We start from the raw sequence: 12,800 nt of genomic DNA on the forward strand, positions 1-12,800 counted from the left end.
GTTCCTCGGCAAGCATCCACACTTTCCCAACTTTTGCCTTTGCATGCTGTCCCTCTACCTGGAATAATCCTCTCCCGCCCATTGGGTCCCCAGTAAAATGTCACTTCCTCAGAGGAGGCCTTTCCTGGCCCCTAATCTAAAGCACATCCCCTGTTACACACTCTCACTCTGTGCTTTCACTTGGCACCTAACACTTTTAGGGGTTATCTGTTTCTATGTACAAGTATTTATTTAGTGTCTGTCTCTCCCACTAGACTATGAACTCCACAAGGACCGAGCTGTGCCCCTCTTTAACTATATGACTCTGCAGGAACCCTGACTGTGAGAGAGCACATATTCTGTCAACATTTGATGAAGGAATAAGAGGTGGCCTGCAGTTTAGTCCAAACAGGTCAGGGAAGGCCCCTAGAAGCTGCAGAGACTTGAGCAACAATTACAGTTCTGTCATTCACTCTTTTTAGTCCCTGTTGGTGAGGTGTACAAATGTGCTGAGCAAGGAAGGGGCCGTGCTCGGCACCCCCAGAGACTGAGCCTTGGCTCAGCAGGCCCCACGCCAGCCCCAGTCCATGGTCTGAGAGAAGAGGCAGCAGAAATCCCTACCTCGTTGCCAGCCCCCGGCAGGAATGTCTTCACTTTGATGGTCTTCCCTGGGGCAGGGAAGGGTGATTCCATGAGACTTCTCATGAAGGGATAGACCAAAGCGGCGGAGATCCCACGCCGGCGCTCCACCTCATCTAGGACCTGTGCCCACCGCCAGCAGCCCAAAGAGGAAGGGTGTCAGGGTGCCACCCTCCCCTACCTCCTGGGCAGAGAAGAGGACAGCCCGGCATCTGACCAGCCCGGGCCGAAAGCTGGGAGATGGCGGACTATCTCGCCAGGAGCTTCACACCCTACCCTTCCCATCTCCCTGGCCACTCGGTGTCGGCTCTGCTCCCTAACTAGTCCTTGCCTCAGACTCCAAGATCTGAGTAGCTGGGCAAAGGACATACCACTGGAGGTCGGGTTCCTGGGCACTTGGCTTCCCACAGGGTCTCTGTCCCCAAGGACTCAGCTCCGCCCATGGCCCAGGGTGAGCTGTGACAGTAGCAGACACTGCCGGTGCAGGAGCTGGTAGATGGGGAGGGAGTCGGAGAGCTCGCTTGCGCTTGCCCTTGCATCCTCGCCTTCTCTCACCCTCTCACACGCACACAGGTGGTTTTCTCATCTAAGCCGCATGCAGATACTCCTGTGGGAGCTGTCAGCTGGGGGAAGGGGGAGGGAAGTAAGCCAGAGCCCTCTTACCTTGGAAAACAAGCCGAAGCAGCCAAGGCGGCTGATGACACAGTATACCTCTGGCAACCGAGGCCCTTTCCCACTTGGCTGGGCCAGGACAAGGAGGAGAGAGACACAGACACAGAGAACGCATGATTACTATATCTGACTCCTTTTCCTTGGGAACTGAGGACTAAGAACCAGTCTTCTAGGGAAGACTCTGGGCCTCTTCTAAACCTCTACTCAACCAGGCCCCCAAGGAAAGGGCTGCCACTCTTTGGGGGCAGGCTTCAGCCTCTGCTGGGCCTTCCAGCCCAAGGTGCCAGACTCCTGCCAAGCTCTACACAGGCTCCGCCCTTCCCCCCCAGGAGGACACTGATGGGGGCTGGCAAAGGACGAAGCGGTTTGGCAGAGGCTATAGGGTGATGTGTGGATTTATATCCCTAAATCCCCAGGCCCCCAGTGGTAAGGGAGGGACTTGTGTACATCCTTAGGAGCAAGCCAGGCGGTCTTCTGCCTCCCAGAGGGGACATTCTGCAAAACATTCCTTTTCTCAGTTGCTCTTTTCTCCCTTCCTTGATCCATCCCCACTCTAGGAAAGCAAACTGACACCAGATAAGAGAAGCAAACTACTATTTATTGAATATTTACCGTATCTGAGTCCTGGGCTTGGAACTTTCCAAAAACTTGTTAGATAGGCATGATTATCCCCCTTTTATTGATGAGGAAACTGAGTTCAAAATTATTAAGCCATTGTCCAAGGTCATGTATTTAGAAGTCATGGAACGAGGAGTCTGTTTCTGCCTCTGATTTGCTGTATTACCTCTAAAGTATGCTGCCTTCCGACAGAAAGGAAGGGAAAGAAACACAAAGAGACTGGGCAGAGGCATGTACAGAGTAGAGGAGAACAAAGTAAAAGGGGGATTTAGAAGGTAGGCAGCTGAAGGAGATGTGCACTGAGAGCTCCCCAGGCCTGGAGCCCCCAAATGCAGGCTGGAGCGAGTCCACAGGAGTTGACTTCTCCAGCCAGGGGCTGGCAGGGCTCTGTGGCTACCTCTGGCTCAGAGGCCTGGAGTGCCCAGCAAGGCTGAGCGGGGAGAGAGCAGAGTAGCAGGTGCTGGCCCCTCATGCAGGCTGCTAAGCAAATGCAGATGGGCTATTTCAGTCTCCAAACCTGCTGGCCACACGTCACAGATCTAAAGAGAAGGCAGAATCTGTTTTTGTCCATATTAGGCCTGAAACTCACTCCTCTCTTCTTCCCTCTCCCCCGCCTCCCCTAAAGCCCCAAGTGATTAAAACAAGTATGTGGGATTTGGGTTAGAATCATTGTGTCCAATCTGCAGGAATGCCGAGCTAGTGCCAGCCCCCTTGGCAGGGACCCAGCCCAGGCCCTCTCTGAGCACGCCAGGACAAACATGCTCTTCCCTGGGGGCAGCAGGCCCGCTGCAAAGGAGCAGCTCTGCTCCATCTCTGCTCCTGCAAAGGCAGCCTTTGGAACGCTACCCCACCCCCCAGGCCCGGGTGAAGCTGCCTGGCTCCCCACCTGGCATCTGTACTGCTCTACCTTCCCTTAGCCCCACTCACCAGGCATTCTATCTCCAAGTACTCCTTCTCCCCAGACTACCCTTTGGGGAGATCCAGGACTACCAGACTTGGTGTTAAAGGACTTGGAGTCAACCTGGCTCTGGCCCTGATTGGCTGTATGATCCTGGGCAAGTCATTCTACCTCTGAGTCTCCATTTCTTAATCTGAAGAACGTATATAATAATACTGGCTTGGCCAAAAAGTTGGTTCGGGTTTTTCCATACGATGCTATGGAAAAACCCAAACAAACTTTTTGGCCAACCCGATGCCTCATGGGCTATTATGAGTAATAAAGAAAATGACATACTTAAAGCATCTAGCCTGGAACATAAACAGATCCCAAATCACAGTTCATTCCCTTTGCCCTGCCTTCTACATTGAAAGTCCTACCTCCTCTACTGGACTATCTGAAGTTCCTTGAAGATAGGTGCCATGTCTAACTCATCTTTATGAGCCTTTAGCATATGCTGCCTAAGCCTCAGCAGGTGTATGCTACATGTTTCTGAATGAATGAATGAACAGCCCAGAATCCTTCACCTGGAGTCCCTACTATACATCACCTTTGCCGAAGATCCCCCTCATCTTGCCCCTTCTCCCACTAAGGCCTGGGAACCCTAAACTCTGTCAACAAGCCAAGCCAACAATACCCCTGGTGAGCCCCAGAGGAGTGTGTGACAGGACCCTCTTTATCTTTACCTCAATCTATTTCCCAGGACTAATGAGAAGAGGGGTGGTGTAGTGCTTCTCTCTCCACATCAATGGCTTATATTTTCAAAACCCTCCCTTTCCCTTGAGTTCAAGGCATCTCTCCCAGAATCCCATAGAAGGTACTGCTCTGTCCCTGCTCAGCCTCCAGCCCTACCAGACCATGGACAGGATGCACATCAGGTTGGCCAGGTATGGGGGTGAGGAAGGTTGGCCTCCACCCCAATCTGATGCACACACACATACTGCTGGGTTGATGTGATCCTGCAATCAGGATCAGCAATCTGAGCCTGTAAGCCCAAAGTAAATGAACAAAAAGTAAAAGTATAGAAGAGCTAAAAACATAGGACAGCCCAGTAGAAAGTGATCCAATCTCTTCCCTTATTGTAGATTATCTTAGATCCTGGGGCCCAATCAGAGGGGCCACTTTAAGTCCTGCCATCCCAGGGAGTGCTTCGTGTGGTGTGTGTGTGTGTGTGTGTCTGTGTGTGTGTGTCTGTGTGTGTGTGGCCTCAGGCAGCATACAAGGAAGCAGAACATAGAACAACTTGAGTTTCTACCAGCTCAAGTTAAAGAAGAGCGTACACACATACAAACACTGTGGCCCAGTCCCTGAGGACTGAATGGCCCTACTTACTAGTAAGCGCCTGCAGTAGCCAAAGCGTCTGCTGCCATCTTCCCCCGTCAGCATGAAAGAGAACGTCTCACTGGAACAGGGAGAAGTCTGGCATCAGGGAAATATCAGAGGACCCAGGAAACAGCCCCCAAGAAGAGGAACCGCCCAGGGAGGGGGTGAAAGACCAGGCTGCGGTAGGAGAGGAGGCTGGGACTAGGGTGGGCCAGAGTCAGCTGCCCACTGTTACGGGGGTAAAGGAGGCTATGCCAGGCGAGGCCTCACCTGCTGTACTCTGACACAGGAAGCCAGTCCTTGGCATCAGGGAAGCAAAACTGGGGAATGGCCTTGAGCCTCTCCTCTGCCTCCCGCATCTGCTTGGTGGGTCGGTCCAGCTGCAAGGAAGAGGAATATGGGGAGAGAGAGATAAGAGAAGACGTGGAACTTGGGGCTGGTGGTGGGTAGCTGACAAATATCTCCTCCCCCGAGAGTCCTAGGTGGCGTTTGCCCAACTGGCATGCTTCTCAGCAACCCAACCCTGACCCCACTCCCATTTCTCACAGAGAGGTCTGGGTGTGGGCTGAGTCATCATTTATTCCTTCAATATATGCCAAACTAGCACTTTCTATGTGGCACCTGGCATGTGCTGGGCTACCAATAGAAAACCAAGTGGACAACGTCCCTGTCCCTGTGCATTCTGGTCAGCAGAGTGAGATAATCAACAAACAAAATTTCAGAGGGTGCCACAAAGGAAATAAACAGGGCGATATGACAGAGATAAGTGGGTGGCTGGGGCTACTTTAGAGTATCTAGAAAGATCTCCTATTTGATCGGGGAATGAAGAATGAGAAAGAGCCAGCAGCCAAGTGAAGAGCTGGGGAAAGAAGATTCCCGGCAGAGGCAATGGCAGAGAGAAAGGGCCCGAGTGTTACAGGAAGAGAAAGGAGGCCAGGCAGGCGGCTGGGGGCGAGCAGGGAAGGGGTGGTAAGAGCTCAGGTACGTGGGGGAAATGGGGAGTGAGTGCTAATGGGTACAGGGTTTCTTTTGGGGGTGATGAAAATGTTCTAAAATTGATCACATAACTGTGACTATACTAAAAGTTATTGAATCGTACGCTTCAAACAGCTGAATTATATAGAATGTGAATTGTATCTCAATAAAGTGGTTAAAAAAGAGAAAAGAAAAGTAATAAGGTAGGAGAAGTAGCTGGGGGCCCGTCCTCAGGACCCTTGAAGTCCTGTAAACAATGTGGATCTCATTCTAGGCACGCTGGGGGGTGTTCTCTCCGCCCTCATCCTCCGAATACTCACTGGCCCAAACCCACCCCCTCTCCTCCCTCCAGACTACAGGCAGCCACGCTCAGGGCTAGCGCAGTGAGGTGAGTTGCTAAGGCGGGAACAGGATCTCCCTTCCTCCCCAGATGGGCCAGGCAGGAAGGAGGAGGCAGAGGAGGGGGCAGGGAAGGAGGGAGGCAGCCTCACCTTGGGAAACTGGTAGGAGACCTCAGGGAGGTACGTGTTTCGGGATGGCTTCCTCTTGAGCGACACCACCACGAAGCACTCGAACAGCTCCCGTTCCTGCCACTCGAGCAGCTCCAGCTCCAGGGTCCGGTAGCTGGGTGCGCGCTTCAGCATGGACTGGATGTGGACCAGGCGCTGCGTGTGGGCTGGGGGCAGGTCACACATCAGGGACGAGACCCCCACGTTAGCCCCCTCCATCCCACGCTCAGGGCTCCATCCCCAGGGGTCGCCTCTAAGTGCAGGAGCCTAGTCTGACGGCCTGACCAACGAGGTCTGGGGGAGAAGTGGCAGGAGCAAGGTGTGTAGCCTGTCTGCCCTGACACAGTCAGGGCCTCCTGGAGCCTCTGGAGGCTGAGCTGGGGCCAACAGCCTGCCTGAGCCAGGCAAATCCAGGGATGCATCAATGGCACCCAGCCACCCCTGCCCCTGTGCCAACAGGACTAGAAGATATGAACATCCACAAAGCCTTCATCCTAGGGCCCCTATCAGTCCTTGGACTTGGACCCTTTTTCCCTGTCCCCAGGCCCAAAGTCTACTTGCCCACTTGCCTGGGGGACCCGCAGAGGAGGGAAGGAGGGAGCTACCTCCCACATACTTTAATCATCCAGGAAGGTCTAGGCAGGGCTTCCCAGTAGAGAAAGAACAGAGATTTGCCCAAGGCCCCCTGGAACATGAAGGTCCCAGAACCTTTCCAGGGAGGTGGCAGTTCTCCTCTCTAGGGAGAGGGAAGATGAGTGGCCTCAGGGCCTCCAGAGTACCAGTTTCCTCAGACTTTGGCACACTTCTTACAACCAGAAGAGGTACTTGTAACCTACTGAACCCATCTCTGACTCTCCAGATTCACAACACTTACCAGGCAAACCTAGCACCCAATTTTCATGGACAACGGCTTGGGAAAATAAGGCAGGGTCACCAGCCTTAAATTTGGGAAAAGGGAGATGGTTGCATTTAACCTCTCAGGGCTGAGCTCCATGACTGTAGGAATGGACTCCCCTAGAGCTCCTTGCTCTGTTGGCCTCGTATCCTGCCTGCCATCGCCTCTCCAAATGGGGCCACTCTGGGATGTTGGAACTGTATGTGCAGAGAAGGGAAGGCTGATTCCCCACAGCCAGGGCAGGAAAGGGTCCCATGGTCTTGGGGAGCCATGCCTCACCTTTGAACCTGTCGTCAGAGTCGCTCTCGCTCTCACTGTTCTCATCTGGAAAAGTTAAGAGCAGAGTGCACGCTTGCTGAGCCATTGCCCCACAGCAAATGTTTTCTGTGCCCCCCACCCAGCTCTTCTCATGAGGGATGTACCTCCTCTGGGCTCCAGTGGGCCCCTGGCCAGGTGCTGCGTGGCCCGGGGCCAGGGTCCCTCAGAGCTCAAACTGCAGGTGCTAATCTATATCCAAACCCCTATCCACCCAGTCCTGATTTGGGGCAAGCTGAGGGCCGAAGTTGGAGGCTGAGCCAGCAGAGAGGCCTATCGGCCTGGAACACAAGGGTCTTGCCTCCAGAAGGCCAAGATTTGAAATGGGAAACAGACCACAGTGCTCAGTAAGTCTGGCCTTTCCTTTTGCCAGATGCAGATTCCCACACCCACTTTCCTATTCAGGGCCTCACAGCCCAAAGTCTGCACTAACCCTTCCCAAGGCTTTCTTCCCTCTTTGGCTCTCCCCTCCTATGTGGCCCCTTTTTTGCAGGGCTCTACCCTCCTAGAAGACAGGAGGATCCCACGATTGCCCCATGGAAGGGTAAACTGAGGCTAGTCCATGCCTCTCCCCACTTCAAATGCCCAAGGGCCCCAGAAACCTGAGCCAGCTCAGGCATCCAGGCCTACCTCTCAGTGATGATGTCTCAATGCTGGACATGGACAGCTTTTTTAACCTCTTCTTTCCCCTCTTGGCATTGTAGATGGAGTTAATTCTTTGGACAAGCTGGGTGAGAAAAGCAGGGAGGGTAAGGCAACCCTAACACCAACTGCCCCTGCTCCGCAGAAGGCTAGTTTACAGAGGCCGTCCATTCCCTTACTGGAACAAGCCTTCTGCCCTCTCCGCAATGGGCCCAGTACTGGTCTCCCTCCTGCACTGGCCCCAAGGGCAGACTGGTGGCTCCCCATCTACTTGTCTCCTTAGTGGTCTCCTGCCCCCAAGACAAGGACTTTACACTTAGCTCCCCAGAGGAAGGAACTGTGATCAAACTAGACAGGATGGGAGCTCCTGGGTCTCAAGAGTCCCTGAACCAAGCGAGACAAAGAGCTGCTCAGAGGCAATAACAGGAACAAGGATTGAGCCTTTCCCCTCTGGGCTACAACCTGGGGCCCTGGCAGGAAGGAGCTAAATTCCCAATATACCCAAGCATTGTTTGCAGGCTAAAAATACCACTTGGCTAAATCCTGCTGCTTTGGGCTGGGGATTTGGGCCTGGCTACCTATGTGCGCAAATCATTGCTGAAAACTTTCAATTCTGAGAGCTATAGAAAGGAAGACCCATGTTTGAGTCCCAGGTCCTTCAAAGCCTGGAGATGTCTCTGCGTACACAGAGACTTCGCATACCCCACACTCACTAATGGGGAGCTTCTTAAGGACTGTTTCCATCCACCCAGTGGCGTGGAGCACTCCCTGGGGGCCAGGATAGCCTGTTTTCTCCTAACATCTGCAGAGCATTAATCACTTAGTGCATCTTTATTGATAAGAAAAGGAAATTAGCCAGATGAAAAACAAAGGCCAGTGCCTGGACCTGAAATTGATTTCAGGAGAATTGAGGAAGCAGGCCCAGATTAGGGAGGGAGGGAGGGAAGGAAGGAAGGAAGGAAGGAAGGAAGGAAGGAAGGAAGGGGGGGGAGGGGGGGAGGAGAGAAGAGCCACCACCTGCCTGCCCACCTGCCCAGCCCCAGCCAGCTCCAGCTGGGGAGGCTACCTTGGGAATGCGGCGGGCCCGGCGGCTGGACAGCAGTTCACTCGTGGTGCTGAGGCTGTCCTCATTGAGGCTGGAGGGTGAAGATGGCAGGCTCAACTGAGCCAGCAGCAGCATGTCGTCATGGCTGTGCCTCTTGGGTAATCGTGGCAGCCGGTGGCTCTTCCTTTCTGACCAGTTCCCACTGCGTAGGGACTGGCTGCCGGGTTTCAGGGAGAGCTGGCATGGGAGAGGGGACATGGGAGAGGGACTCAGCACAGATGCCTTGGCCGGCACCTGTCTGCTGGGGCCTGGACAGAGGAGCCACAGGCTGGCATCCCAGACTCCTCCAAATCCCACCTGGAATTTCCATCTACCAGGGTTTCCTCTTTTAAGAGCTCAGCTGCCGGTCAGCAGCTCAGGGCTAGATTCAATACTTGCTTCCACAAAGGAAGCTTAACTACTTCTTCCAGAAAAAAGAAAGCAGAGACTAAGAAAACTGGGCTGTCTATCTGAGTGGAAAAAGAAGGCCAAGTGAGAAATCTGCGGGCCCCTCCTGAGCTCTGGGACAAGGCTTATACTCTGCTCATTCCTGGGTGTGGTCGACGGAGCCAGTCTTCCCCACTCAGCCCCTGAGTTAGTCCTAAAAGGCTTCTCTAGCAGAGGCCAGAATCTACATGTCAACCCAGCCCTGCTCACTTCTTCCAGGGAGAATACAGGGCTCTGACCACCAAAGCCTGGCAAGGCAGGCCTCGGAGCCAGTGGCTCCCTCACCTACATGGTCCTGGGCTGCTCCCATCCCTGCCCGGATCTACTTTCTGCCTCCCTCTGCCTAGACTGACACCCTTCAGCACAGGGCACCTTACTCTCGGCGGATCCTGCTCACCACCAAAAAGGCAGCACCCCTGCAAACTTGGCAAGCCTTCCACCTGCCGTCTGGATCTGGCATTGCCTCTCATCACTCTTCAGCAAGTCCTCCTTCCCCCCATCCCCCAACTTCCCCTTCCCACCCAATCAGTCCGGAAATACAAATTCAATGGAAGCTTATTTGAACAGAGCACATTAGAAAGGTAAATCTTTTATAAAAAGTCACATCATTCCAAAGCCAGAAGAAATAATTTTTATATTCTCTAGCCAGTGTTATAAAATATCTAGGAGAGGGGCTTCCCTGGTGGTGCAGTGGTTAAGAATCCGCCTGCCAATGCAGGGGACATGGGTTCGAGCCCTGGTCCGGGAAGATCCCACATGCCGTGGAGCAACTAAGCCTGTGCACCACAACTACTGAGCCCACGTGCCACAACTACTGAAGCCCATGCGCCTAGAGCCCGTGCTCCGCAACAAGAGAAGCCACCGCGATGAGAAGCCTGCGCACTGCAACGGAGAGGAGCCCCCAGTCACCGCAACTAGAGAAAGCCCGCGCGCAGCAACGAAGACCCAACACAGCCATCCATAAATAAATAGATAGATAGATAGATAGATAAATAGATAGATAAATAAATAAATAAATTTATTTTTTTAAAAAATCTAGGAGAGTTAGGGTTGCTTGGGTAGGTCCAAGATAGGATCTCCATTCCCCTGCCTCCTGTCCACCATGGACAAGGCCAGAATGAGCTACAGTCTAAGAGCTTCCTGCGACTCTTCACCTTTCTTCTCACTCTGCCTCTATTAGTCCATTCCTCGGAGATTCATCCATTCAACCATTTATTCAGTGGGAGTGGTTCCAGGTCCTGGAGACACCTGTCTAGTTCTCCAAATCAGGTTCTTGGGCCTACGCCTGGCCCCTAAATGCCAGCGCTGAGATCAGTTCTGCCAGAGCTGCAGAATACCAAGACTCCAACCCGGGCCCTGTCTTCCTGTTTCCAGGAAGGGGAGGAGAAATAATGATTAGACAGGAGACTACAGGGGCTCCTGCCTTAGTTTTGCAGCTCAGAGCTCAAGCAGTGAAGGGAAGAAGGTGGGACAGGGTACCCCTAAGAGCACATCTCGATTGGCCACAAGCATATCGACACGGCAGAAGTCCCTGAGTGCAGAGCTCTTCCCTGACGTCACCTTCGCCTAGCACTAGTGAGGCAAAAAGCCTGAGTGGAAGCTGGCAAACACCTCGTGCTGACCCTACAGGCCCAAGTCAGGGCTGCTGTTACCTGAGTGGGTGGGTTGTTGTACTTCCTGTCCTGAGGACTCCACATCCTGTGCAAAGAGTCCAAGGAGTTTTCAGACAGTTGCTGGGATTTTCGTCCTGCTCTTCGGCTCTTTAAGTCCACATCCTCATACGGATTCTCCTTGGGCAGATCTCCTGCAGAGGAGGAAAAGTTAGAGAAGGGGGAGAAGGCAAGAAGGAAACACACACACACACACACACACACACACACACACACAAATAAACAAGCAGAATTCCTGTGAGCCAAAGAGAGTGGCTTCTGCCTGGCCCTTCAGCTCATGAGTCATGCAGCTGCCCGTCTGCAGTGGGGAGGCTACAAACAGATCCTGGCTCTGAGTCCAGAAGCTGAACCCCCCACCTCCAGTTCAGCTCAGCCTTGCCTGGCCTCTGCTTTGTAAATTCAGGGACTGCACAAGACTGGCTCAGCCACCCATGCCTGTGTCCAGCCAGAGGACAAAGCCAACACCAGGCGTCTCTCCTTGGCTCCAGTCCCTTTGCTGAGAAAGCCCCAGAGATATACAGTTCAAGGTGGGAAAGGCTTTCAGAGGTCACACAGCTGTCCCTTCACCCACTGCTCCCTGAGGACCACTTCTGGAGATGGGCATGGAGGGGATCTGCGAGCTCTAGGGTGCCGGGCTTCACCAGGCCTCCCTCCTGCCCGTACGCTGTGCCACAGCTCTCTCAGGACAGGGCTTTTGCCTGGCCCACCGAAGTAGTGAGCGCTCAGTATTATTTGCTCAATGAACCGCTCTGACTACAGCGTCACTCCACTTCCTCCACCACAGACCTCAGCAAAAAGACAATGGTCATCAATCCCCTTTTGGAATAAACTCTCCTGCTAAGACACATGGAAGATGTGAAAGGCTTGAAAGGAGTTTGGGCTGCAGGGGTGGAGTTGGTGGGGAGTTCTTGTTTCTCTTCTCAGGGCTCAATTCTAAAATCCCTGGCAGTAGGCACTGTAAGGGCACTACAAGAAAATCACAGAAAGTCCAAAGCATAGTCCCTGCCCTTGAAGAGCAACCCCTTCCCACAAGCCATGCCCTCCTGCCCCTTTCCTGCCAACACATACCTGGACTTTTCTAAAATACAATAATATCATGAGCATGGTCAGTCCTGGAACCACAGTCGTGCAGCAGAATCACAGTGGTAACAAGGTCCACAGGACTGTGAGGAAATACTGCCCTCTACTGCCCTTTGCCTTGTCTTTCCTTAGCCTCCCCTCGGTATCAAGGCCACTGTTTGGGACGCAGGTACTAGTGGCCAGAATGCGGCTTTGCTGGAGGTGGCACACAGGAAGCTGCTAGCAGGGCTCACTCCAGCTTCTCCGATCGGCAGCGGGATTGAGCTTGGGTGATCACTGAGCCCCAGGGATGCCTGCCCGTGCCTCCCACCATAGAGGGGTTCAGACTTCACTTCTCAGGGAGCAGACAGAAGAAAAAGCCATAGACTAGCCACAAAGGCCACTGGGTATGTAAGCTTTCCTAGGATAGGACACAGGAGAAAAACCAAATCCCTACATGCTTCTTTCAGATTTTTCCATTTCCAAAACCAAGATCTCCCCCCGTTGTGGTATCTACTTATTACTATCATGGAAAACCACCATGAACTTAGGAAATGCCTTTACAGAGGTGTAGGGGGAGGGATGGGGGGTGCTGTGCAGGGGGGATTTCGGTCACAGCTAATTAGACTGCCATGGGAGCAATACAAATCTCTGTAAACTTATGAGTCAAAGATGGGTCAAGGAAGGATTTGGGACGGAATTAAGTGATTCCCAACACCAGCAGAGTCCCCAGCAACTGAACAGACGTTTTCCTGTAACACAGTCATGCTATGAAAATGACTTGTCTCCATTCCAGAGCCCTGACTAAGCAGAGCTGGCCCAGCAACCCTGCCTCCAGAAGCCAAATATGAAACCTGGCATCCCCTGCATGTTTTCTCCAGCCTACCCCACTGTGGGCACTTAGGGAGGAATCAGGATAGACTCTGTATGTCTTGGTCCCTCTCCAACATATATCCTACAGCAGTGAGGTTGGGGGACCAAGAACTGGAGAAAGCCAGGACACAGTCTTCCTGATCCTGTGAAGCAGGACAGAGCA

At 53.2% G+C, this 12,800-nt stretch overlaps 1 protein-coding gene across 5 annotated transcripts in view; it reads right to left on the reverse strand.

Annotated features, from left to right (window-relative positions):
- The window catches only part of DENND2B (DENN domain containing 2B), a gene marked incomplete at both ends in the record, with an annotated part of 51,089 nt that overhangs the window by 11,425 nt on the left and 26,864 nt on the right, over positions 1 to 12,800 (reverse strand). For 2 of the 5 annotated variants that reach the window (XM_079708464.1, XM_079708465.1), the window contains 9 exons: positions 601 to 741; positions 1,282 to 1,359; positions 4,178 to 4,247; positions 4,439 to 4,548; positions 5,635 to 5,819; positions 6,827 to 6,871; positions 7,493 to 7,589; positions 8,571 to 8,786; positions 10,688 to 10,839. In XM_079708464.1, coding sequence (XP_079564590.1) covers positions 601 to 741; positions 1,282 to 1,359; positions 4,178 to 4,247; positions 4,439 to 4,548; positions 5,635 to 5,819; positions 6,827 to 6,871; positions 7,493 to 7,589; positions 8,571 to 8,786; positions 10,688 to 10,839 — 1,094 coding nt within the window. The remainder of the gene's footprint in view (positions 1 to 600; positions 742 to 1,281; positions 1,360 to 4,177; positions 4,248 to 4,438; positions 4,549 to 5,634; positions 5,820 to 6,826; positions 6,872 to 7,492; positions 7,590 to 8,570; positions 8,787 to 10,687; positions 10,840 to 12,800) is intronic. The other 3 variants (XM_079708467.1, XM_079708466.1, XM_079708463.1) reach the window with 3 other exon arrangements.

Source organism: Hyperoodon ampullatus (assembly GCF_949752795.1).
Source record: "Hyperoodon ampullatus genome assembly, chromosome: 7".
NCBI lineage: Eukaryota > Metazoa > Chordata > Mammalia > Artiodactyla > Ziphiidae > Hyperoodon > Hyperoodon ampullatus.